Source organism: Leuresthes tenuis, unplaced genomic scaffold (assembly GCF_036924035.1).
Source record: "Leuresthes tenuis unplaced genomic scaffold, fLeuTen1.0.hap1 SCAF_1, whole genome shotgun sequence".
Taxonomy (NCBI): domain Eukaryota; kingdom Metazoa; phylum Chordata; class Actinopteri; order Atheriniformes; family Atherinopsidae; genus Leuresthes; species Leuresthes tenuis.
Window position 1 is genome coordinate 14,825,640 of NW_027325355.1, and position 26,500 is coordinate 14,852,139.

At 46.5% G+C, this 26,500-nt stretch overlaps 1 protein-coding gene across 2 annotated transcripts in view; it reads left to right on the forward strand.

Annotated features, from left to right (window-relative positions):
* Positions 1-26,500, forward strand: part of LOC140297040 (nck-associated protein 5-like) — a 134,541-nt gene that overhangs the window by 57,341 nt on the left and 50,700 nt on the right. Inside the window, exons 1-2 of one of the 2 annotated variants that reach the window (XM_072379739.1) lie at positions 5,217-5,772; positions 18,645-18,708. In XM_072379739.1, coding sequence (XP_072235840.1) covers positions 5,744-5,772; positions 18,645-18,708 — 93 coding nt within the window. In that variant the 5' untranslated portion in view covers positions 5,217-5,743. Of the gene's footprint in view, positions 1-5,216; positions 5,773-18,644; positions 18,709-26,500 lie in introns of those variants that run through there. The other variant, XM_072379738.1, reaches the window with a different exon arrangement.

The window sequence follows — 26,500 nt, forward strand, 5'->3', positions numbered from 1 at the left end:
ATACAACTTTACAGCAAACGCGTCGCCACTTCAGAAAAAGCAAACCAGTATTTTTCAGAAAGTTCCAAGAAGTTTCTCAAAGTTTTCCGAAATATTTGATCTTTGTTTTGCGTGCGTGTAAATGTAGCGACGTCTTTGAAAACATTTGCAGTTTTGTTTTTGCGTTTACTAAAAACGTTTGGTGTTGTTGACGTGGTGCGTTTTGAATTGTTTGTTCGTTATTTTTTTCCCTCTTTCGCTGTGGTTCCCTGAATTGTTGTCGGCTTTGCTATTTCATCAACAGCTGCGTTTTCTGTTTTGTGTTTCCTCAGGTGTTGTCCTGACATGTTGCGTTCCAAGTGAACAAATGTTACTTTTCCCGTTTTGTCGGGGTTTTTTTTGCGTCTTTTGTTGTCTTTTGTATCCTAAATATTTATATTGTTGTGTGTTCTGTTTTGTTGTTTCTTCTTAAAGTTTATATTTAAAGTTTATATGTTCTTTTTGTTTGTTTGTTTGAAATGTTTTGCGTTTACGTTGTCTTGACTGAAATATTCTGGTTTTGTCGTGTTTTTCCGTCACCGGGCCTCAATAAGGTCTGATAATGAAGTTAGTTTGGTGTTTAAATGACTCAAATACACAACTGGAACTTTCCTCAAGAATTCATGTGTGCTGCAAACATTCCTCTACAATCGCCCCCCCACTTTGTTAACCATAATCACTCCAGGAATTGCATTTTGAAGATTTCTGTCAGTTTAATTAAAGATTAACTCCATCAGCGTTAATCCTGCTTTTTCCAGCCCCGACGACTTGAAGCATTTCCTGAAATCCAGGCAGAGGAGGGCAAAGTCTCCCTGGACCACCATCATCCTGCGCGTCGTTCCGCCCCCATCACCCTGCTTAATGAAACATGACCGAAGTGCATTATCGTTTTCATTGTACTACACACTTCATCTTGCCACAAAGAAGTTAGATGACACACATTCCAGACGCACACTAACACACATACTCGCATGTCTCTTGAGAGGCTCTTGCAGCCATCATGTGATTTGCATCAGTCTGGATGTTTGCAGTTTTCTCGGGGAAGGCTTGTGTTGGGTAAACAAACACGCTGCCTCTCCACAGTTTGGCATTTCCTTTTCTTGTCTTGATGCAGAAAGAACCCCCCCTCCTCTCCTCTCCTTCCTTAAAAAAAAAAAAAAAAAAGTGTTGCTATGTTGACAGCAAAAATATCTCCTACGTGGATTGAAACCACCCATGCTACCTCTGATGTGTTTCCAGATAATGCTACACCTCTTACTTTTATATCAGACAATAAATAGCTGTTCTGAGAAGCATGTCTGAGCTTAATCTTCTTTGGGGTTCGAGAGAAAGGGGAAGTTTTTTCTCCCTCCTCATGCTCCTGTGTGATTAATGTCTGACTCGGAACACACACCTCGACTGAGGAATCGACTCGTGTGGTAATGAGCTCAAGTGACGTGTGCTGGCCTCCCCGGCCTCCGCTGGTCACTCATCTGTAATCAAGCTGCGGGAGATTAATGTCACGGAGGGAGAGGACGGCTGATGTCTGGAGCCCTGTTTGTTACTTCTATGCACACAGCGTAAACTTGTCAGGGACCTGTACTTAATTGCATTTCCGATCTGTTGGCTGGTTTCGGAGACTTTACACGTATAATCTTATCAAACAGGAAACATTGCACAAGATTAAACGACCCAAAACTGCAGAAAGGGGTTCAATTTCGCACCGTCGGTGAGCAGCAAGTCATCTCAGGGCATTTTTCAGGGAAAAGAAACGGGTTAAAGTCATCTTCAGTTCGGCGCAGTCCCATGTAATCCAATTATGATCCAATTCAATATGGAACTGAATGTGATAGTATTTATAAAAGTCAGTTTAGCTGGTGACACCATAATTAGCTTTATTAAAAAGGTGCCTCACATTTTCAGCCCAGCTATTTTGTCATTTTATATATTATCAGATACATATCATATAATTCACATATACATACGCGCTGAATTGGAATTCTGTGCTTCAGTACAGGATCGAGATACTTGCTTTGCCACTTCACACATATCACTACAACATATTCACCATTAGCATCCCTATAACCCAGGCTGGGTGTGTACGAACACACACTCCTCCCAAACCATAACCAGCACCCCTTTACCATGGACCACCCTGCACCCTGCTGCAAATCCATATCGACCCACCGGCTCACCAGCCTCTGTCCCAGCACCGTCATGTCTCTTTCTCTGCACCCCCCCCCCCCTCCTCCTCCCTGTGGAATTTCTTGCCCTGAGTGTGTGTGTGTGAGACAGTGATGGAGCCAGGCTGGCTGTGTGGGCGGCTGTGTGTTTCCAAACAGTGGAATCTGTCACTGACACCCCTGGCAGTGCAATAAGCAGCGCCTTAATGAGCTCAGCAGATCACTCAGCACAAACGGCGACGCACGCATATACCTGCACACGGATTCGACAAAGTCGCCGGAGAACACGCACGCGGGGATGTTGAGCGCCCAAACCTCACCGCAAGCCGCTCACCGACGCGCTCACGTTCACTGCTCAGGCCTCGGTGTCGCATGAATGCACAGACCCATTCATTGCGGTTGTAAACATGCACACATGCTCCTCCACACGCTCCAGGGGCGTTCGTCGTGGATTGGACACGGCAGGAAAAAGGACGCGGCACAACACACACCAGCCAGCATTGGAGCGCAAAAACGAGAGCCATTGCTCAACGAGTCACTGCTCGCTCTTGATCGAATTAGAATGGAAGACCGGCTCCAATATTTCTTGATTACGGTGCATTTGTATGCGTTAGTGCTGACTCAGTCCCCCATTTGTCTTTTTTACTCCAACGGGACAATGGTTTCTAATTGGTGACCACCTGCTCTTAAAATCAAATCGGACTCGCTCAATATTCAGATTTCCTCCGCGAGACAGCTGAGCTTATGACAAACGCGATTACCCCTCTGCGTGTCATTTTGCTCGTATTTGCAATAATCAGGCATCATAAATCTCTCAGGAGTTTTATTATGACAAATGCGAATGAGGCTGCCAAGATTTCAAAGACGTCTGATAACAGGAACGGGACAGGACATGTCAGTGTTTTTGTTTTTTTGTGGGGTTTTTTTTTTTTTTCGTTTCTTTCTTGATAGCCGAAGACGACATCTCAACCGTTTTACTTTCTCTCATCTTATCTTTAACTTCGCCACCTCTGCGCCCCTCCTTCCCGGCTCTCTCGGGTCGCTAATCTTCTCACATGGTTGGTGTCATTGTTCATTTAGGACATTAGTGACAGTGAATGTGGGCCAAAGTGTCAGTGATGGCCCCAGCTCCAAGTCAGAGCCGTTCTTTCTTCCCCCTCTTTAATCGAGCGCTCCTGTCACCGAGACCCTTTTAATTCCCCCTTTCACCCGTACAGTGCCCGCCCCCTCTCACTCCGGTCCTATTGGGGAGCAGACAATAGAGAATTCAACTCTCCCCCCTTCCCTCCCTTCCCTTCTTTCCCTGCTTCCCTGCTTCTTCACCCCCGCTCCCCCCTTCTCATGTCCCTGGGTCCTTGTTCGCGTCCTGCCTGGTTAAGGCTGCGGGCTCCAGGCTGCAGTTTGTCACAGCCGTTCAGCTGAGACTGATTGTGATTGCAGCAGATGGGCTGGAGCTGCTACCATAGGAAGACCCAAGCCACTTGTCCCTTTTCTTTTCCAGTGTGTTTTTCTTCTGTGGCCTTCGCTCTCTTGATCTCAGCCTCCTCCTCGGTTGTCCCTGTCTGTCCGTTGTCAGTGGCTTCTCTTTGTGTGGCGTTGTTTTCCAGAAGCTCAGTTTTCACCATCCAGCGTATTCACCATAAAAACCGAAGTATGCTTCAAACAAGGTGCTTGACGGGTTGTTTAAAGGCACCCTCAACCCCTAAACTGTCTCACATTTGAATGAGAAAAGTCGCATTTGACAACTCTGTGCACTCGTTCAGATCCCTAAAGCATGAACACCTTGTCTGAAAAGCTCTTTTTATTATTTCACTTGTCCCTTTTCTGGTGGCGCAGCTCCGCATCTGAGTTTCAGAGAAGTTCTTTTTCTTGTGACAGACGAATTTCAGGCCAGGTCTCAGATTGGCACCGGCTCTCTCGCTGCATGTTTGTTCACCTGTCTGAGCAAATCTTGTCCAAAAACTGAGCGCCATTTTGCAAGAGCTTAGCCCAGGATGTAGCTTATAAACCTCAGAGGTTTAAAGGTTTTCCATATTTCAGAATGTTAAGGCAGCGCAGCCTTTGCAGAAATGGATCTTTCTTCGTGAGACTGATTTATTTATTTATTTTAAATTATTATTGCTGGAGTTCATAAATCCAACCAGCTGAATGCGGCAAATCAGGACATATTCTCAAACTTAAGAATTGAACAGAAAACCTCAAACTTGTGTGATTTATACTATCTTTTGGACAGAAAGCAACCTCGAAGTTTTGAAAGGGAGGGAAGACGAGCCAAATTTCAGCCGGTAGAAGGAGGTTACGTCTTCTGAGTTGTAGGTGATGCTAATGCTAGTTAGCTAGCTAGCTAAGAGGCGCAGTTTTTTCTTTACCATGTCGCGCTGTTAAGTTTTGTTGAGCTACAGTTCTCTGTCACTTCTAAGGCAGTCATTTGCTTCAGGTTGTTAAGAATGAGAAGCTCCTGACTAAACTAAAAGTTTCATATGAAACAAAACCTTTGTTGGGATGATACAGTGAGGTAATGCCGTCGCAGTTTGTTGACTTCTATCCCTAAAAAGGATATTTCAAAGAGTTGCAATACTTAAATGCCACATGTGGTTCGTGTTAGTTGAATATGGGAATATAATCACTTCTGTCAATTTCCATGTGTGTAAAATAAGTGTTATGCCGTCGATGTTTTCAAGGAGAGACCACCCATTGATGCGCAACGTTTTAAACGTGGCTGAAACCTTTAAAATGGATGTCGTCTTTCTACCTGTCTTTGTTCTCTTTATCTCTTCTGTTATCCCGATCGGTTCTTTTTGTCACCCTTTCTTCTACTTTTCCTCTTCCTGAAAGAGCCCACTTAGTGGACCATCACAAGCCGGCTGCTGCTTGCCTCTTCACGTCCCCTTATTGGAGTTAACCCCCTCAACACTGCTGTCACCCCCCTCAAAAAACTCCTCCTCCTCTGTGAAAACCCCCACCCCAAACTCACTTCTCCTCCCCTGAGGAAAAAGCCACCTTCAGAGGGGCAGCAGAGCAGCAGCCGTCTCTCTGAACACATGTTAAATGTCCTGTGAGTCAGGGGAGGAGGGACGCAGTCAGAGCAGCTCACAGGCACAGACAGAATGAGCGAGATAGAGGCAGAGACAGACTGAGGAGAGAAATATTCAGAGGAAAGATAAAGCCAGGAGGCTGGATGGGCGGGTGGAGGGGACGGCACATAAACGCTGCGAAGAGGAGCCTCAGAGTGTGTGTGCTGGTGAGAGAAAGCGCAGAGGGAGCGTGTATGTAGTGTGAGGAAGCGGAGAGAAGGAAAGCAGCGCCGGGAGAGTCGATGCATGTTGCCAGATTGAGAGAGACAGTCGGGGCAGAGGACAGAAGCAGAAAGGGGAGAAGGGGAAAGCAGTGTGTTTTGAGAGCTTGAGGGAACACAGTGAAGAGGACAGAGAGGGGAAAGAGAGGCAGTGTAGAGCCGGCAGTGCTGCGTTGTGGATGTAAACTTTATCATCTGCGGGATCGGTGGGTAGCAGCTGCAGAGCAGGAGGAAAGCGTGCTGGTGGATTACCATGCGTGTCCTCTGAATGCACCAGGATGCTGCCTCTCCATCAGGGTAAGAAGCGGATTGTCATCAGCACACATGGCATGAGAAAATAGCTTTTTATTGTGCAACAGCTAGATCTTACTGTCACATTGATTGATTCCTGGCTGTTAGCCGGGGTGTGTAACGTGCTCTGTCAGAACGAGGGGAAATATTTCATACAGCGGCTTTTTGCACGTTCAAGGAAATGATTACGATTAGCCATTTGTGAGGGTCCTGTTGCTAGTGGCAACAGCATGTGGGCAGGCTAAACTACTTTTTCTGACTGATAACAAACAGGAGACGGATCTTTTAAGCGAAAGAATCAGTCATTGCAAGAAGTGATTCACCGCAGGGTTGCATGTTTCTCTCCCCTTTGCTTCCTTTCTGTCCTTTTTTTTTTTTTCTCTGTCACTGAGGCAGATTAGGATTTTTCAATCTGTCTCACTAATCCAACTCCAAAATGACCGGCTCTGAACTGGGTGCGGATACTGCCAAATGGTTGGGTATATGGATTATGGGGATGTGGCCTATCTGTTATGGTCAGCTTCTTATTAATGTGGCGTGAAGGGTGCAGGCTGCGGTGTTGCTGCTGATCGTATGTCAGCGTCATTGCATTTCAGAGATCTCTCCTCATGCTCAGCTGTATTTACAGTAGGCAGACAAAAGATATGATGCTTTACAACCCATAGAGCAAAAGATGCCAAGTAAAGGACCCGGGGACACTGGCTTGATATTTTTGGCTGACTTTGTTATCTCTAAAAACAGAACTGCAAGGGAGTGTAGAAATGAGAGCATGGGAGAGTATGGGAGGTATCACGTCTCTCGCTGGTGTTGTCAAAATGCCAGAGAGAATTGCCGTTCTCAGTCTTTGTTTTTGGAGTCTGAGTTAAGTTTTTTGGGGGTTTTTTTCGCCCTGGGAACTGGTGCTTCCCATCACAAGAGTTAAAAAATAGTAACTGCCATAGTGGATGCTTTATAACTAGAAAATGCCAAGCAATCCATGCAAAGGACAACAAATCTTCTTACTGGAGTAGAACATTGGTCACGTCTCCGTAGAGCCCAGTCACGGGATAAAAACATTGTCCCTTTATAAACGCTGCAAGCTTTTCCTAAACCTAACAGAGTGGTTTTGTTCCATTGCTAACGTTGATTTGCATCTGGAATACGTCGCTGTAAAAAGGTGAATAAAAAAATGATAACGATAGAGGGGGAAAACAGTCCAACAATGCGCCAAGACATGTACGTAGTCACTCAAGACCTGACATGTGATGATCAAAGATTTGAATGGTGTGACTCAAAAGCCTTTTCCCCTCATGAGCCACCAAACAAACACACTCACATGACTGACCAAGATATGACATCTAATATTCCAGATATTCCCAGAGATAACAGTAATTCCTGAAGAACGGCGCTCTCCAATTTACTCTTGTGGATGCCCGCTACAGTTGTTATCTCTTTTTTTTTTTTTTCTCCTTGAAGTTTGTTTCCTGTTAGAACAACTATTCCACAACCACGAGCAACATAGCCTTGACCGCCCCCTCCACACTTTTCCTCTCATACATGGGCCAGGCAACTGTTAGTTTCCTCCTTGTTGCAACCTTTACACTTTGTATTTGGTTATGACAGCAAAGTGGAACATAGCCTATACTACTATATCACAAGGTATTCAGTAATGTGGCTTCAAAGCCATATTAAAGACTTCAAACATGCTTCAGATTCTGGTCGTTGATACTAAATATTCTGCAATCTATTCAAGCATCAGTCATCTACTGTTGAGACTTCTGAGTCACACCATTGAGGCCTATCTAACCTGGGCAGACATCCATTGCATTTATACGAGCGATCCAAGGCTGTGGTTTAGCCATTTGGTCCGGTTTCTGTTCGGGGAGTGTCCAGTTAAAGTCTTTATTTGGTGCATAGCTGCAGGGTGGTGATATCATCCGGCCACCAGGGCAGATGTGTTGGAGCGTTGGGCAGTTGGAGCCTGCTGCCCTCCGAAACCTACCTGGGGATTACTGCATAAGAGGATTGCCAAGAGGAGGGATTTGATTTTATAGAATTAAAACTGTAATTCTCTCTGTGGCCATGCCACAGGGCTACGTCATATGTGCTGCAGTTAGGGTGGGAAGTCACAAGACAGACAAGTTTGCTTCATGTTTCAGTGGAACAACAGATGTTAGCCAAAGCTTCTGATTCAGAATTTAAAAGGACAGGCAGGAGAGGGCCATTTCACTGCTTTACTGGTATGTACGCAACCTTAGACCAGGTCCCATCCACAAACAAAGGTTTCACAAATCACAAAGAGAGTCTATGCTGGAATGGTCGAGTTCAGTCGTGACGGCCTGGTTTTCAAACCCGGTTATGGCATTGAAATGGTCCTTTTCTCCCTAATCCCCACAGCTGGCGAACTGGAGGCCAACTTCAGTGTTTGGGGACGTTTGAGGGACCGATTGAAGTGAAGAGGAAATTACAACGAACCGGAGTAGGATTCCATCCCGTCACAAGCGAGAACTGTTGCCCGCATGTTTTCTGTAGGACTTGAATGTCACTGCATTTTGGGAAATGTTGCTTTCTTTGGTTTATCATTGGTGCGCTATGCACATTAGGTCCACTGCACACAACCGGTGCGTCTTAACCTTTGCCTTCTACCATTATGGGCAAATTTCAGTACACGAGAACTTTGTAACCAGTTAGTATTGTAGAAGTAGTTTTGGAGCAGTTTTTACAGCCCGAACCAGATCAGATTTAGGCAGCATACAAAAAAAAACAATGTTTAATCCCGGTCTAGAAGTGTGTAATGGCTAAGAGTGAGAGCGGGCCGAAGTTGTGTGACACTAGTGTAAATTTGCTGTAAAGAGACCGATGTGAAAAGTTCATCAATTTAAAAAAAAAAAGAAGTCGTTCTGCAATGTTTTGAATGTTGGCATGACTCAAGTGCTGATTGTCCTCCAAAAAACCCCAGCCTGGAATAGAACCCAAATTAACACTACCCCTGCACATCATGTGTGCCATTGTACTTTCCTTCCACCCCTCCAACTCTTGTCCGTCAACTTCGCCTCTCACTCCTCCACATCCGATTTTGCAAACGTCTTCCTCCTCCCCTTCTGTCCCCTCCCTGTATGTGGCGCTCTGTATTTGGTGACCCCCGGCTAGCATATTGGGCCCAGGTCAAACAGAATTACTGAGGAATGTACCCTTGTTCAATGGCCGGCCCAGTGGGCCTCAGCATGGGAGCATTTCCCCTTCATTGACAGCCAGAGGACTTTCATTTCGGGGCAGGGAAGGAGGGAGGGGGGGGGGGGGGGGGGCGCTCCTTCCAGACAACTTTCTCACTATAATTCCCACTGTCTCTGCAGTCCTTTATCGGCTCTGCGGAGCCGTAAGCCAGTTTAATGATGTGTACGTGTGAGGCACATCTCAGCATCTCGTCAGTGACTGCGGGCCATCCAAGCTCAATTAAGGGCGCTCTTGAATGCATTCCTCTTTCTCAGCCTGCTCTGCATTTATCTTCCCCGACAAAAACTGCACGTGGAAACTCCGCAGAGTTCCGCAGAGCTCTCCGGGGCTGGCGTGGGCCTGTTTTTTTTTTTTTTTTTGCAAACGTAGCAACTGAAGGGAGGTGGAAGGGGGGGGGGGGCAGTTTTCTTTTTTTCTTTTCTTTTCATTCTAACAGCGAATGTTAACAAGGTGGAAAAGCAGGACAACTGGGCGATCAGATGGCTTTTTCTCAATGTCTCCTGTTGGCTGAATTTAGAGTAATGTCACTCAGGGAAGATATAAAGTTTAATGGTCCGACACAATTTATAACTAATAAAAGGCTTTTATTTGCTAACTATCAATGGCTTACTGCATGCACTGACTGTTTTGACCAGAGACAAAGCATCGCCCAGACACCCTCGGCTGACTGTTAAGTGATGTCATTTAGAGCCGGAGCATTTTTTTTAATGCTTTCTAAACAGATGAAATCGCTCCATGTGAGTTCACTAAGGTGCGAAGTCTCGTGGGCTTTGCTGCATTCAAACTGCCCGTTTTCCAGTCAGAGCTGCCATAAAATATTATCTTTTCTTTCAGCGAGGGTGTCTTGGCTCTCGGACGCAAACTTTTGTTTTCCCCTTTATAAAAGCCTTTATTGACTCGTCTCATGGCGTTTCAGCTCTTGGAAAGAATAATATCCCCAAATTGGATTTGGTTTTTTTTGTTTTTTTTTTAGGTCATAGCCCCGCATGCCAGCAGTTTACAAGATAATATGGTGTTGCCCTTGTTTACGACACGTAGACTTCCAGCTGACACATTTTCACGTTTGCGTGGACTTTCTCTAGATCAAAGCAGTCGTTTCTGAGCATTCCCTGTTAGTTTCGCGCGAGGCTCTCGGGGGAGTCAGTGTCAGCATTTGGGGTTGTACGGGGCGGGGAATGTCAACGAGCCTCACCTTGCCTCTATCTTGGCAGTAAATCACCGGGTAATAGTTGGAGAAACACGAAGGACCGGGTCTTGTGGCTGGAGGTGTTGGCGCAGCTGGAAAGGAAATGGATAGAGGTCCGCAGGAGAAGCTCACCTTTGAGCTTGTAAAACTGTTTTGCAAACACCTCGCTTGTTATCTTTAAGTTCCCCCTCGGCCTTTTGGTGACAGTCTGTGCTGAGAGTGAATTATACGAGAGAGACAGAATTCCACTGAAAGAACCGAAAGAAGAGAGGATTCCCGACTTTATCTGCGTTGCTCTTGGTCTGTGCCCATCGGCAAAGCAGAATCGTTTGACATTTTCGATCAAAAGGGTGGGAAGACAACTCGGAATGAAGTGATTGAAACTTCGATGATTAACCCCTGAGAATTTACGGCGCGATGACTTTTGCAGCAGCTGCTCGCTCATAGAAAAACTTTGAATACATGCACCCAGGGGTGGGTAGCAGTAGAGATTTCAGACCTTTGGCTCAAGGGCTTCTGTTTACGTACCTTTGTCTGTATTGTGTGTGAAGCGGCCATTTGTCTGCTTCTGTAAAGAGCTTCTGTTTGCCCCCTTCTCTGAAAACGTTGACAGCAGTTGTAAAGTTCTCCAGGCTTTTGCATCATCTGCATGAGTCAGCAGAACCTTCCAGCATTACAGTACAGTAGTAAATGTGGGTCCCCGCTCCCCAGTTGCTTTGGTGCAGGCTGTCCAGAGCGTGAAATGCCCGACAATGGGGGAGGAACATGTGACTCACTCATGGCATATGGAGGCTGCCAGGTTTTTGTTTCATGAAACTGTAAAGGAGAAGGTTTTCCGTGTTGTCATCAATGCAGGACGTAGGAAAAGGACATGAGGCCGATGTGGAGGTGCCACGAAGTTGACGATCACTGCCGACGCTGGCTCCAAAACATCACAGGCTCCTCTTTATCTCGTGAAGCCCCTAAGTCAATAAATGTTTCCCACAGATCATTATTGTGTCGTTAGCTTAATTCACTTCTTATGATCAGTGTGCTGGTGGCCATTTTCAAAATGGCTCCATAATTAAATACGCATTAGGCCTGAATGAGAGGCATTTTTGTCCAATTAGGCAACAAGCGTTCCCCTCCAGCCCCACCTTCTTGTCCAAATATGGTCTAAAAAAGGACAAAACATCTGAGGAATTGAACGTATGCCATTGTAGGTGTCCTGTTAAAACAATTTTACTTGGTGGAAAGCCAGCAAACCATTTGTTTCCTTTATGTAGTTGTCACTTCTTTCAGTGTCACGCCACGAAAAGTGCGTAGGAGAGACATTCCCACTTGTGCAGCTCATTTAATCTTGCTGCTCCCTTTAAGCATGGCGTCTTGGCTCGGGTTCAAACATTTTTTGCCCTCAGACACGCCTCGGCGTCGCTTCGTATGAACCATTTCGCTTGGAGCGTGCAGCTGCATTTCTGCACAGATCTGCAGCGATGTGAACGTCTACTGTATCTGGCTGGTCATGTTTGTCTCTTCCGATATGCAGGTAAACGCTTAAATCACGACATAATTGCAGTCCGGCGCGAAGCGAGCTTTACTTAAAGTCAAGTACGTGTCATTGTGTGTGACACGAGCTCGACAGCCATCACTGGAGGCGAAATCTGAGCAAATGCAAGATTGCTACCTGTTGAAACTGTGAGTGCGTGGCTGGGAGTTGCTTGTTTTGAGTGGGTGTTGTTGTCTGTCTTTTGTGGGTGAGGGTGGCGGCAGCTTCATCTCTTTATCAACACATCTTCCCTCTTCATATCTGCCTTGAAGGGCCCACAACAGTGCTGCACACTCATCTCTCTTTTATGATTTGGACATTAAAGATTCAAAGTTGTGAGTGTGTGCATGTCTCTGCATACACTGGCGAATGTGTTTGTACATGTGTGTTCATCCATGTGTTTAAGAGCGCCCCTTGTGTGATCATGTCTGGGCCCCCCCCCCCCCACAGCGTGAGTTAACCGTCACGACAGTCTGGCTGGCGGACGGGCAGGAGGGGCGGGTGCTGCGGCCATTTTTAAAGCACATCTGCTCGTCCGCAATGTTTCGTTTCGTCTGGACAGGAATGCGTCTGTGGCGTGGAAACAATTGAGGTCAGGCCCTGCTCGGAGAGCAAGAAAACATTTAGGGAGACAGACAGTCAGGCAGGGGTAATCCACGCTCGGCGGCTGCATTCCTCCCAGCTCAGGAGGAGTCTCAGAGGATTCCTCATGTTGGATTTTTGCTGCTTCAGATGTTTGAAGCAGCATTTTATCTGACTTTGACCTACTAAACGCAGCGTTTCTCTTTTTTCACGGGCGGGATGAATGATTTTTCTCACGGGCTTGTGATTGCGTCCATCAATCCCGCGCTTCTGTCACTACAGACTGTAAAGAAACCCACAACAAAGCTCGGCGGCGCTTTAATGTTGTAATGAGCCCATGCAGCGCTGAGAATACAGAGAGTTAGATGTTATCAAGCATAAACAACTCAAAGCGCTCCACATGCTGTTGACTTTGGACAAAACCCTGTGAATCGTGATCATCTCAGCTTGTACAACTTCATCGCGGCGCACACATACCCAAACACAACTCCTGAGATCCAACCATGTACGGGTGCGAGGACGACCCACATTTTTTTTTGTGTGTTTGGATTAGTTCCATAATCCACACGCTTGTAAATATGATCAGAAACGCTTAAAAGTGTGCGTGCAAACTCGGCTTTTTGTGGATAGAGAAGCAAAGTCGCTCCTTCAAAGCACGAAGACAAAAAGCATGTCAATGATTACTGGTGTTCCTTCTCATAAAGTAAAAACAGTGTTTTGCCACATGGCAGCCTGAGGAGGCTTGTGTTCTTTGTGTGCACACAGCAGAACCTCATCACATTTCACCTCGTCAATAATTGATGCTCTGTCGTGGTGAGGTAAGGCTCATTGTGCCTGGCTGGCTGGCTGGCTGGCTGGCTGGCTGGCTGGGTGGGTGATTGGGTGTGTGAGGTGCTGACATGTGGCTCCTGTTTAGCCGCTAACCCTCTGTTGCAGACGGGGTCCGCGGCAGGAAACAGGGGGGCCAGGAACCAGCTGTGGGTGAGTCGGCAGTAGCAGGCGCAGGTCAGGCCCATGTTCGGCACCCACGGTGGCGCTTTTTGCCAATTAATTGGACCTGCCGAGAGTGGAGGGGCAAATTGAACGCTCACAGATGTGCGAGCCCCATCCCTCAGACGCCTGAACCAGACAAGAGTCTTTACGCTGAGTTGATTTTCTTGCCATCGTGGTGTTGAACTGGATTCAGCTCTTATTCAGTGGGGATGAAAGCAGTCGGGACAGAATGGAAAATCAAGTTTCCACAGGATGACAAACTAATTTTCACCTCATCTTGGCTGCGACCCCTCTGGTAGTTGTAACTCTGTTTTTTCCTGTCAGGCCGGGTTGGATATTAAAACTTATCAAACGGCCCGCTGAGCTCATTGTCCCACACTGAGGGCTGGGGGGGTGGGGATTTTGGATCAGTGCAGAAGGTTACATAACACAGCTGCAGGAGTATTAAGGATAGGAATGACCATCCCAAAGACAGACCCAAAAAGTAGCCTCCGAACAGGATGCCCGATGTGGGCCATGGGGATTGCGTGCGTATCAGAGCTCTTAACCCAGCAGGAGTGCAGACCCTAATACATAAATGCATGGCAGCTCTGCTCTCATATAAACATTTATGCATCCCCTCTGGCCACTCTGTAAATTCGTGGCTCAGAACAATTGAGGTATTTAGCTCCTTCTAAGCTCCAACGACATGATGGTGTAAGTCTTTTCTGCATCTGTATGTGTGAATTCGTACCAGTCTGATTGGATCTATGTGAGCAGAAGGGAGATTAACCACCGTTGATAACAAGATGGCGCACAGAGGAAACCGAAATGCAGGAGACAGCTTTTTTTTTCTCTGATTATGTGCTTAACAACAAACGGTGTACAATGGATTGAAGCACCTGCATTGAAAAGCCGTGATAACAGCCACAAAAACACTGCTAAACGTCCGCCTCCCACAAAGCGGTTCAGAGCGCACGGGGCCCGGCGTGTCAGCTCAAGTTGGCAAACGCTCTCCGCTGTGATTGATCCTTCCCCTGCCCTGACAGGTCGTGTCTTTGCATGCCGCGAAGCAAACGGCCGGCGCGCTGCCTCGACGTGAGCTGCAGGGAAGAGCACAGGGAGGGTTTACACAGTGTCAGAACGGGAAGAATGAGCCGAGGATGCGCGGTTGATCCGCTGTGAAAGCATCAAGGCGGGCGTTGTGTTAGCTCGGCGCTGTCTGGTGGGTCTTATCTCAAAGAAAGGGATGTTTTTTCGTGCTGTGGGAATCGTGCTAAAAACGGTGTCAGTTAAGCTGAAAGCACACAAGTATATAATCAGTGGTATTTATCTACCTTGATTGCACCAGTGTGAGTTGCCCTGTTTTAGTTGGGATGTCTGCCATTTCTTAAGTCTTGTGGAAACTCAGAGCGTTTGAAAAATCTGATAGAAAAACTCAATGAAACCATGAGCCTGTTACTCAAAAGGTCCACAAACTCTGGGTTGCGAAGGGAACTATTTTATAAATTCATTCAATTCCAAATTAATCAAATTCATACATAGAGAGCCAATTAAAACAACAAGTAGCCTTGCCAAGGAAACCAACAGATTGCACCGAAACTTGTCTTTGATCTTGAAACTTGATTTTAATTGGGTGGTAGGAGAACATTGAACTTGGTAACAAAGTGTGATCCTGTTCCGTTTTAGCTGTAGCGAAGCAGGATGTCTGTATGGCCGAGATATCTCCAAAACTCTCCCAACTAATAGAGGGCAGGTGCAGAAACTTAGCATGTGATTTACGTTAAGTTTCAGGTGTTATTTCAACTAATATAACAAAAAGCCTCCAAAATTCCATGTGAACTGATTTATAACACTAAAGTTTTACAATGTGTCGGGAAACTATCATTATCCGTTCGTTTTACCTTGAACACCAAGTGTGAACTTGCTCGTAACCTAAGTAAGTACTTTGTAACAAAAGAAAAAAAGGAGAAGAAAAAAAAAGATTATTTGTACTTTTTAGCTTAAATCGTCTGTTTGAACTCTTAAAAAGCAGCCATTATCTGCTCTACCTTGAATTAAACCTCATACAAAAGCTCTTAAGCACTCCGGTTATCCATTCATTTTACCATAAGTGCTCAGTTTGAGCTTGTATATATCAAAAGTAACTGAGAAAGCTACAATTATTTGTCCATTTTTTCGACATTTATCTCTACTTTTTATCTTAAATTCTCAGGTTGAGTTTATAATCCAACCCTAATGAAGAAAACCACTCGTGCCTGTAGATCCTGTTTCAAAATGAACTCAGATACGACCTTTGGTTTAACATCTATAGCCTAGCTTAACCTTGACCTGGTCTCCACGTGACAACAAATGGTCTCAAACCTGACTGCGTTGGGTTGAAGGGGGAGGAAAAGCAGTTGTTGGATTTGCGGCGGGGCTTGTCAGCTTCTTTGGCCTGCTCCAGTGAAGCTCGGCGGGATTCCCTCCTCTGGGTGAGGCCTCCCGTGCGATCGGGTGATTCCAGGTCACTCGGGAACCTGCTGGAGGTCCACGGCCGCGCCGTTCGCGACTGGCTGCTGGAATTTATTCAGCCATGCTTCCTAATTGGCAGGAGGGGCTCAAAGAGGTAGAAAAACTGAGATGGATGAATGTACGCGTGGTCAACAGTCAGCCTGGGCTCTCATCTCATGCTTGGATGTTCAGGTCACGGAGTGTCAAACACATACAGGGCACGCATGCTCATTTTTCCAGAAGTTTCAGCCACAAACTTTAAGAAAACATCAGATGGAGGCAAGTCAGATGTTGTAAAAAGACCAGATTAGCCATATTTATTTGAAAAAGAGGCGACCTGTCGTTCTTTCTGTGCAGCGGAAGGTCATATGGTTTGGTTATATACGGGTTTAGATACACTTTCTGTCTGCTAATGCGTTTGGGCCAGTGTTATTCTAACTATTTAAATCAATGTCCATCCCAACCCAAATAAAACCCACGTTATAATAAACTAAAATTATCCTCGAAAATGAGGCGTTCAGGGACTCTGTGCCCGTGCTCCAACCCCCCCCTCTGGATGACATTTATGAGAACATGTGTTTTTTAGAGGGAAATGAAAACATCGCAGCTCATGTGCAAGACCCAGCACACCGATACACTGGAACACGCCAAATTACAGCCCTCTACAACGGAGATGGCTCGAGATAAACTCCTTGACATAACAGGCTCGGAGCTGCTCCGTCTGACTGTTTTGTGGCCGGTTTACACAGCTGGTAAAAGTTTACGGCGTGATTGACAGGCCAACGGTTGCGGATGGATCTAGGATCGAAATACACATGACAAATTTAGAGCGGAATCTGTGATTACATCCACAAACATACGTGGAACGCGGCGGATTAGAGCGGGCATTCACGTGCTCAAAGATCACTCCTCACCAGCAACAATTGGATGTCACCAGTAAGCATTTTGCACCCCGAATGCTGTTTTGACTACCGCTGGTGCCAATTACTATAATTATGTTTAACACTGGAAGTCAAATTGCTCTATATTTGGCGACGATTTTCTCGGGGCGCAGTTGGCTCATGCTCCGTTGCTCCTGGAACATGCCTGATCATAAGTGGCCTGAAACTTAACCCCTTACAGGGCTGACGCTCAGCCATAACACAGACTGGAGGAATGCCAGGCGAAGTCCCGTTTAACAAAACAATATCTGCTGTGAGAAGTTCCAGGTCTCTCTCTCTCTCACTCCCCTCCCACCCCACCACCCACTCCTTCACCTCAGAGTAGCGTAATGCTTTCTACATTAATGTTGTAATAAAAAGAGACACATTGTGTAACTCGATCATGGGCGCATGACTCAGTCTCAGGTGTGGAGCGTGGACTCGCACACTTTGACACACACAGCTTTGTGCATTTCGGAACCATTTTTTTCCCCACCGCGTCACTTTGATAGCTTCGCACACGTATGAGCGCATCGACTTTCCGTGTAATGCGAAGTGCTCACACACCCGAACGCACGCACTTGACTCGACTTCCTCCCGGATTCGTCAGAGCAGCGATGTGGGTTTCACAATCGGCGTGCCAGGCTCGGCTTTGCGTGATTTAGTCTGGTCCCATTAGAGGGAATGCGGCGGCGGGAATGGCCTCCTCCAGCAGAAACCAGCGTCTGTAGCACATTTTTCAGTCCAGACGTTGGACTCATCTGTCAGCCGTGCCTCCCCAGCTGTCTCTTAATCACTGGGGGTTTCCCCCCCACACAGGTAAGTCGCTCAGAAACAATGTCCTCTTGTCAAAAGATGCTTGAAGACATTAGTCAGGAGCTATTTTTGGGGGGTTTTGGGTGTCTGCTCTGCTGAAGAAATGTGAACAATGTGCAGGTGACTGATGCTGTCTGTCTGCTTTATTAGGTCCCAAATTAAGTGTGCATGGGTTTGTCGCGAAGTTTTGTCTCGCGTGCAAAAAGATGGAACGGATGGAGTAAATTGACCCACCTCTTGAATGCCGAACAGCTTATAGTTTTGCCGGTAAGAGCGAGTTGAATGCGAGGTAAATGTTCCAGTTCTGAGGTTCCTTTTTTCTGTTTCTCCTGACAGAACTGCATGTCACACATGATTCAGTCATGGAGCGTGTCTACATCTACTTTTTCAGCCATTTAAGAGTTCTTGGGGTTAATTGTTCTATACTTTTGGCTGAATGCAAGGATTATGTAACAGAAATATGCACGTAAAGACCCACTACAGTGTATAATATCAGAATGAATTGCTCTTAGTCTTTAACACATGCTGCACTGCCAGAGGAGGTGTTTTGATCCTCAATCCCCGGTACTGGTCCCCCCCAGAAATATGGATTAATGGATCCAGAGTGACAGGCTTGTCTTGGAGCAGTGCTTCAGTTGTTGTGATCCCACTGGAAGGGCTCTAAAACAAGGTTCTCTACTATTCGTTGCTAGTGTGCCAAGATTTATCCCATTAAAGTCTGGAATGCCCTCACGTGGGAAAGGGATTGGACGTGCACAGTCGATTTCTTTGTTCCTCCTTGTTCATGTGTGCCTGTGTTTGTGTGTGAGGGACGGGCGTTGGGGGGGGGGGTGTTTGTTATGAGTGTGTGTGTAAAAGTCTGGCGCGAGGATGCCCTGCTTTTTGTTTCCTCTGAGCTATTTTCGTCTTGACAGAACTGCAAGCTCTGTTTTGCACAGTTAGCGGACGACCTCATCTCCTCTGTGCGTGCATGCGTGTGCGCGTCCGCTGGTGAGTTTCTGCTCGGTCGAAGACGAAGAAAAATGGGAGAAAAAGGTGTCTCACGCGCAGGGCTTACGTCAGATATCAAGAAGAAACTTTATTTTCGTTTAATTGCTACCTGATTTGGGGCTAAAGCGTCAATCAGCGCCTCTGCTCACCCTGATTTTCTCTGTCTCTGCTGTTTGTTTAGGGAAAAGCTGGCTGTGGCTCGCCTGCAGAGGGAAGTCGCTCGGAGTAAGAGTGAAGGAACAATGGTAAAGTAGAGTTTCTCCTCCCTATGTTTCTCTGCAAAGTTGAAAAATCCAGTACACACACACACACAGACACACACACACACACTACCAAGCTCTTCAGATATGCTGTCTTAGCTAAAGTAAAGTTCAAGTGATGCACCTGAAGAAGAAAAGATGTATGGACACCATTCTCATCAATACTAAACAACAGAAACGAATGTTAAAATGCAATTGATCGAAATGAATTCCAAGATCAGAACAGGTCAAAGAAAGAGTTTAAACCCAGGCATCATGGGATAGATAATTGTATTTTTACCATATTTGCTCCCTGTGTCAATCTTAGCTTGAAAAAAGGTTGTTTTTTGGCCATTTTTTGCCGCTTAACCTGCGGGAAAGTGCTGATGTTGTGCTTCCAGTGCTTTCAAAGAAAAGCCGAGAAAGCAGACAATGGGGGGTTCAGGAGGTGGAGATAGGTGGAGATAAGCGCTTTTCCTCCCCCGTGCCCACATTTTTGTCTGACGGGCAGAGGTCAGAAAGTGCAGAGTTGGAGCCATGTGAGGAGGCACAGCTCAGCTGATCGCAGCTCATGCTGTAACCACAGGCGCAGCTGTTCGACTGCACCCAGGTGACGCCTCTGATTCTCTTTTTGGCAGCGGGCCTGCAGCAACAGCACACCGCGGCTGGTGAAACCCCAAGATCTCCACGCTGCTTTGTGGTTGATTCGCTATCGATCGTCTCTTGTCTTCTCTTCTCTTCGCGCCTCTCCTCACAGTTGAAGAGGTCAAAGCGCAGAGTCGGATGTTGGGAATCCAGTGTCTCGCTCAGAGGCGCTCACACCAGAAGATTCTTGCTGTCATCAAGGCTTCTACCAGAGATAATGCATTCGTAACTTAATATCAGGGTTTACACCCTGGAGGGAATCGAAACGGCTCTATTTATTCCATTTACTGTGTGATATTTTAAAGATTCCCTTTAGAAATCCACACGCTGGCTGTAAATGTTGTCTTGACTAATTTGGCGTGAGAGGAGATAAGTGCAGACAGACGTGAGCGCCGTTGCCACGCCAACATCTCCTGAGCAACAGAGGAAGTCACAATCCTCTCTGACCTCTGAGTGACTCGTGTCAACTCAGTCATGCGTGTCTAACAAGAAGCTTCAGCACTGGTGGGTAGTTCCACGGAGCGCTCAGATCCTCCGTGAAATCCCAGGGAAACGTCGTCTCCATGGTCGCTTTATCACCAGAAAGCATCAGCAGTCTGGTCTAAGCGGAGAAGAGCTCAGGTGATGTTTTCTTGTTTTTTTCTTCTTCTTCTTCTGCCTCTTAGGGTCTTACTGTTCAACCGACTGAGTCCACTCCCAGAACAACTCTCGCGTTCCCTTGTTCGGGAGGAGATGGGACGTTGAGACTTCCGCTCGGTTGTAACGATCTTTGCAGATGCTGCCTCTGGTTTTTGTGTTGGAGTGTTTAAGAGCCCGAGGCCGGAGACGATCAATCCCCAAACATGGGACTCTTGACACTTCTGTTTTTCACTTCTTCCATCGCCCCGCCGCTGCTGAAAAGCAACACAGGGAGCGCCCCTGATCGGGTTTAGTTATGTGTGTTATGACAAGTCGGCAGTGAGAATGGGTTGGTTTTGCAAAAACAAAACCGGGAACTTCTTCCCTTGAAACAGACTTTGTCTGGACGGCAACATATCTGAAAGTCACAAATGACAAGTTGACATTTATTTAAAAAAGGACTTTTCCTCTGTTCGCTGTCTTAACTGCTTTGCAAATAATCTCACTCTGTCTCGTTTGCACTCAACAATGCGTCCCAGGTGTCTCGGAAACAGGACTGCAAAGTGAGATCTTGTTTGTATCTGCACCAAACACTCTTTTCTCCTCTTTTTCTCCTCTTTTCGAGCCTTTCATCTACTTGTGTCGGCGTGTCCACGCCTCAAGGTGACACCTGTGTGTGTATCAGCGCCTCCTCCTGTAATACCTTCCTTTGCATCCTTTGACCTCGACGTAGCCCAGGAAAAATAAACCCTTCGCCACGCCGCGAAGACTCTCCCGAAGACTTGCTCGAGTGGATGACATGCTAATTATGGCTTGTGAGGGGTATGTGAATGGCTGTCTGCACATCCACGGGGCTGAGAGAGGGATGAGTTATCTGTGCCAGACAGGAGGAGGGCGAGGAGGGGGATGGAGGAAGAAAGGGAGGAGGGGGATATCACTAAGCTCCATTTGAAATTGGGATTATCCTCGTTGGACTCCCCGTGCACTCTCTCTGGCATTCCTGGGAGGTTTCAGAGCTCAGGCACAGCTCTTCAACACAAATGGAAAAGAGACTGCTGCACCGAGGAGATAATTGTCAAAGCGCTGCCGGTGTGAAGTGGAAACTGCAAAGCAGGCACATCCCGTGCCCAGAGAAGACCCCCACAATCCAAAACGCCCACTTCTATGCCCACTTTTTCACCCAGTCCCCTATCTTCCCCCCCCGCCAACAGAGACCGATTAAAACGACACAGACTTTTGATTCGGAGCTACCCCTCCTTTGTGTCTGCTGCTTCTCTGGTGCCTGCCTTGAACATACCTCTCTACATCCATTAGTGTTTTGTGTGTAACGGGATCAGAGAGACTGGGTATTTCTGCTGAGTCGCTCCTCGGGGACACGTTCGGCAGCACCATTACCAGCTCATTGTGCAGGAAAAGAATGCAAGAGGCATTTTTACGATTGCGCACACAGTCGTAAAGCTCGGGCCTTTCCCCCCGCGCAGTTCTGCAGCCGTCAGTGTAAATGAAACAGTATTAACAGCACAGTTTACTGAGGAGCGTGTGTTTTAATTGGGTCTCCCGGTGTTTAACGCGATGGCTACTGGCAGCGTCCAAGCATAACTCCGTTGTTATGGATCATTTGGGGGAATCACACAAAATCTTTTAGATAATTTGCGGGGCAATCAGTAATTAGGCTCACACTATTTCACCACCAATGCGACCGCACAAGACGCGCCGTTGCTGCTCTTGAAAAACAGTAGGGTTTCCCTTCGGGGGTTTGAGAAAGCGCAGGTTTAACAAGCCTGCTCTGTCAGTCTGGAGTCAAACCGTCCATTCACGGCCATGTCATCGCTGTAGGTTTCCTCTGGAATTCCTCACACCCCAAACCCAGAGGCGTGGTGCAGGGCAGGGCCGCTTTCTGTCTCCCACTCGCCTTTTGATGCCACTCAGAAGTGCAATCTAAGTCCATCAGGGGCAGGATGCAGGGTTTCCTGAGTCTGCATGCCGGCTCGTAAAGGCTGTGCCGCCTGCTCTGGCCAAGGGAGGAGGAGGGGGGGCCCTCTGTTGAGAGGGCATTTAAGATTACGACCACTGGAAACGGCTGTCAAAACAACATGTGAAAATAAACGATGGCTTTGAGGAAAAAACGGGCTTATTTTTCTTCAGGTTTCGTGGATGCTCTTTGATAAGCGCGTGCGGTCGCTCCTCTGGACGCTGGGGCCGATTGCGGCGTTTGATTCCTTCACGGTTGAGCGGTGCGTGCGCGTTGGAAGATTAAGGGAATTGTTTTTGCCGCAGCTGAGCGTAATCGCGTAACTCGCTCGTTTGAAAATCAGAGTCTTCTGGACGATTTCATGTAGAAAATTGAGTTAAGATAAGAAAAGGGAGCTGTTATATATTTTTTTTAAATATAAAGTGGGAATCGGGGGGCATAGCATGGTAAAACAAGATGGAAATGAGCTTTTTACTGTGCATCAGTCCCACAGTGTCTCAGCTAATGTGAATAGGTGGCGCTGGATCAGCATTTTCAGGTTTGATCAGTATTGGAAGAGAAAATAATCGACAACGAGACGACTTGAAAGATGTAGCAAAGTTCGCGGCATATTTCTTTTCACTTAAGGTTTTACCGACTTTTTAAGGGTTCAAAGGTTGAAATGTGCTCTCCTCCTCAGGCGGGTCAGATTTTACAAGACATGCTTTGGATTCCAGCACCACTCAAAAGTGAGTGATGTTCTTCCTGTGCAGACTGACCCAGAGCTGGACGAGCACAGAGGGCCACACAGGAAGAGCCGCTGATTAATGTTGCTTTAATGAGCTGGTAGGTGGATCAAGGTATGACCTGACAGGTGGGATTTATTAGTGTTTCAACCATGATGAGAGGAAGAAACGCCTCAAAAGAGATGCCTTTTGTTGTGTAGTGTGCTTTCAGCAGATAAAGAGATACTTTAAGGGAATCTCTGCTGTGAGATACGGGGGGAGACGGGCTTCAGCCCTCGTGGAGCTCCAGTGCTGAGGGACCTTGGATTGTTTCTGACAGCTGCTTGGAGGACGTGACAGCGTGGAGGTTTGGGGACCAGGGGGGGACCCAGGTGTTGTCTCTGCAGATTGGCCTTATCACAGGACACAGGAGAGGGCCGAGATGGGGCGCATTCACCGGGGTGACAAACGCTGACGGTCTTTTTCTCGTGCGGCTGAAGGATTCGGAGTGCGTGGGTAGGGTGGGGGAGCTCCTTTTGGCATTGATAAATGGGCCACTATAGGATTTAGCATATTCCTGGGGTGTGTGTATTATTTGCTATAGTGCCCGTGGCTGTCTAAGAGAGAAGTGCTTCGCTCTAATGTAGTGGCTCTCCATGATAATTGAATTGATGGAGCCCTGCGGGACACAGCACTCAGACTTTTAGTGAATAACACAGTGTTCAGACTCATTTCTGCGATTCACTCTCTTGTTTTTATTTCATTTCTTATTAACTGTGTTCAGAGTGCAGCAAGAGGACAAATATCATCTCCTTGGATTGCACTTTTATTCAGTTTTTACAACAGAAGTTCCCCCGGATTCGCAAGCGTGACCCCTAAGTGAGAAAACCGAACAGCAAATAACAAGGGAACCAAAAACACGGTATTTTAGGCACGAACCAAACCAAAGATTTGTTTTCAAACGTCAAACCGAAACAGCAACGAGCCTGAAAGCACAAGATGGAGAAACAACGACCAAACGTGACAACAAACCAGAACACAACAAAGAAACTGTTTTATGCTGTGAAACTGTTTTTGTTGGGGGAGTTTTTTTGTGTGGGAAACTGTTTTTGTTCCCTCGTGTATATTTTTTTAAGCGTTTTCTGTTCTCAGGTCAGAGTTACGCTTTCGTACGGCGGTTCGGTGCCGCCACGAACACATGAACATCGGACAAAGCACAACAAGAGCGCTAGAGCTAGCGTTTCAGAATAATGGGGAAAAATGGGGAAACGCAGCAAAAAATGTAGCAAATAAATCTTCCGGTAAACAATAACAGTTGGAAAAAAAACACACCAAATATTTTGCATCATCCATTTTGCTTTTGTGGCTTTAGTGGAATTGTGTTTTCTCTTTAATTTAGTCGTGTTTTGTGCATCTCGGGTCACCGCGTTTCCCAGCCAAACGATAACTCTTTATTTGTCTACTTGGCATGTCACACACTCTTTCAACCAGGAGGCCAAATCCTCCTCATGTTACACTTTCATCTGAAATCAGTCTTGCCGATGAGTGCGAACCCACACACACACACACACACACACACACACACATATACAAGCAGCATTGTGGCATGTTTTATTTATGAATGAAGGGCCTGCAAGCTGCATTGTGTCCCTGATGTTTGCTTTCGCAGCGAGCCCCAGATCCGCTCCCGGTCCTTTGATTAGGCAAAGAGCTCTGACTGAGGGGGGTTTCTGTGTAATGAAGAGATTATTGAGTCCCACAAACTGTACCGCAAACAGACTCACACACACACACACACACACATGTACAGTTACAGATGGACATCCTATGGAATTGGAGACACACTCGTGTCCATGCACACTGTACACATGCACTTAACCTGATAAAGTTGGCTTTTTATGAGAGACGGCATCGCTGGCACAACAAGAAGAGGCAGAGGGCTCTAATTAATTTAGAGTCCTTGGTGGATCTTAGAGGGTACCAGGAGGCTTTGAGTCTTCTAGTAATTCAGCTCGGATGAATAACATTACCATCTAATGATGTCCAATTACTAAAGCAAGCTTCATGCTGGACTCCATTGCAGCTAATATGATTTGAGACACATGACTGGCTTTGGAAGACACGGATAGGAGCCTTCTGCGCTGCTTCCGCTTAATATTCCGCACAAAAATAAAGCTGCTCGTTCATTTATTTCACTTCATTTGCTGTATTTAAATCAACAGCATCTCACAGCATTCAGTTGGAAGGAAGCTTCACGTGTTGGTGGTGATGAATTCGGTTGTATCTGTAGGGAAGCATCCGTATATAACGAAGTCAGCCTTGACACTGACAGAGGTCAGCTTTAATCCTGAAACACCCAATCCAGGCTGGTTTCAGATATATGGCTCGGCAGGCCAGTATAAAACTCTGCCTGGGCCATTTTATAGATTACACTCTATTCAATTTGCTTTTTTGTAGCCGGTGTATTGTTTGATACATGTCGAGCTGGCAGCTTTGTTGAAGCTGCTGATGCAACTCGAGTTTTAGTCCAGGGGCATGTTGCCCTCTGCAGGACAAAGCCGGTAGTGCACCCTGCTACCTCCCGGTCATGACAACCAAGTCAAGAGAGAGGATTACCTTCCTCAGTGGTTGGATTAACTAAAATAAATGTTCTCACAGAGAGTCGCCGAGCGTGTTTTCAACTCATCCCACCTCAGTGTTGACTTTGAGATATCTTCCCATGGCGTTTCCAAGGGCGTGTTGTCGTTGAAGCTGCAGCAGGGCTTATAACAGAATGTGCTTTCAATTAGCCACAGGGAAAAAAAAGAAAAAGTTGCTGTAGACAATAAACATTTCAACCAAGAAAAACTGGCCACATAAAGATATGGTAATGTTTGATTTAATGAGCTCTGGCCCTGTAAAATTGCTGAAATTATATATTGAACAAAAGCAATAGAGGGCTTTTACTACTATGTCGACTATAAATCCTGTGTTGTTATTGAGGTTGTTGGCAAGAGTGTGTCAGCAGACACACAGGGGTCGGTGGTTTATGCCCGGGGCGCTCATGTGGGCTGCAAAGAAATCAGGGGCTGAAGCCTCTGCGCTTTTTGTGCAAATCCAGGCCAACATGCAGAACAATACTCTACACATTAATGCATGTGGCTGCGCATATAAAAGGCCGCCGTGTTTACTTTCATAGAGGTGGAATTCCGCTAAACTTCTGAATGCTGGAAGGTGCGATTGGAAATAGTAACTTTTTAGTCATGAAAGTGTCTTTCCATCCCTCTAAGTTATTGGAAAGTGTTTGCATCAGTGTGTTTACATGTTGATTTTTTTTTTTTTTTTTGCATCTCCCGAGCCACTTTCCCTAAAGAAAGGAGAAGAGGAGCCAGAGAGCTGTTGGTTTGAGCTCTTGGCAGGGGGAGGTAGTGCTTTATGCTTCAGTATAACTGGATTTACGGTGGCCATAACCCCTGACAGGAGGAGCCTCACTGTTGTGTAAAGAGCCTGCTCCACATAGTAGCCATGAATTTATGGCCGCAGCAAGGAGCAGAACTGCTTTTAATGGTGACATGGGTTTAATATTCTGTCTCGCTGACTGTTAAAATCAGCCTTTGTGACAGCAGGAGCAGCATCATGAAATACGGTTGTTTATTGGTTGCATTCAAGACAGTGTGCAATTCACAGCGAGGCTTTCCAGTTGCTCTGACATTTCTCACTTTGATTTTGCGGTGAAGTTTTTTCCGGATGTGTAAACCTCGTGCCGAAGATGGTTTTTTTGGTTTGTTTCTGAACTCATTGTCGAGCCAGCGTCCTGTACCGTTTCACGCCACTAGATGTCCTCATAATGCTTGTCTGTGAAGAGCAATTGAACATCTTT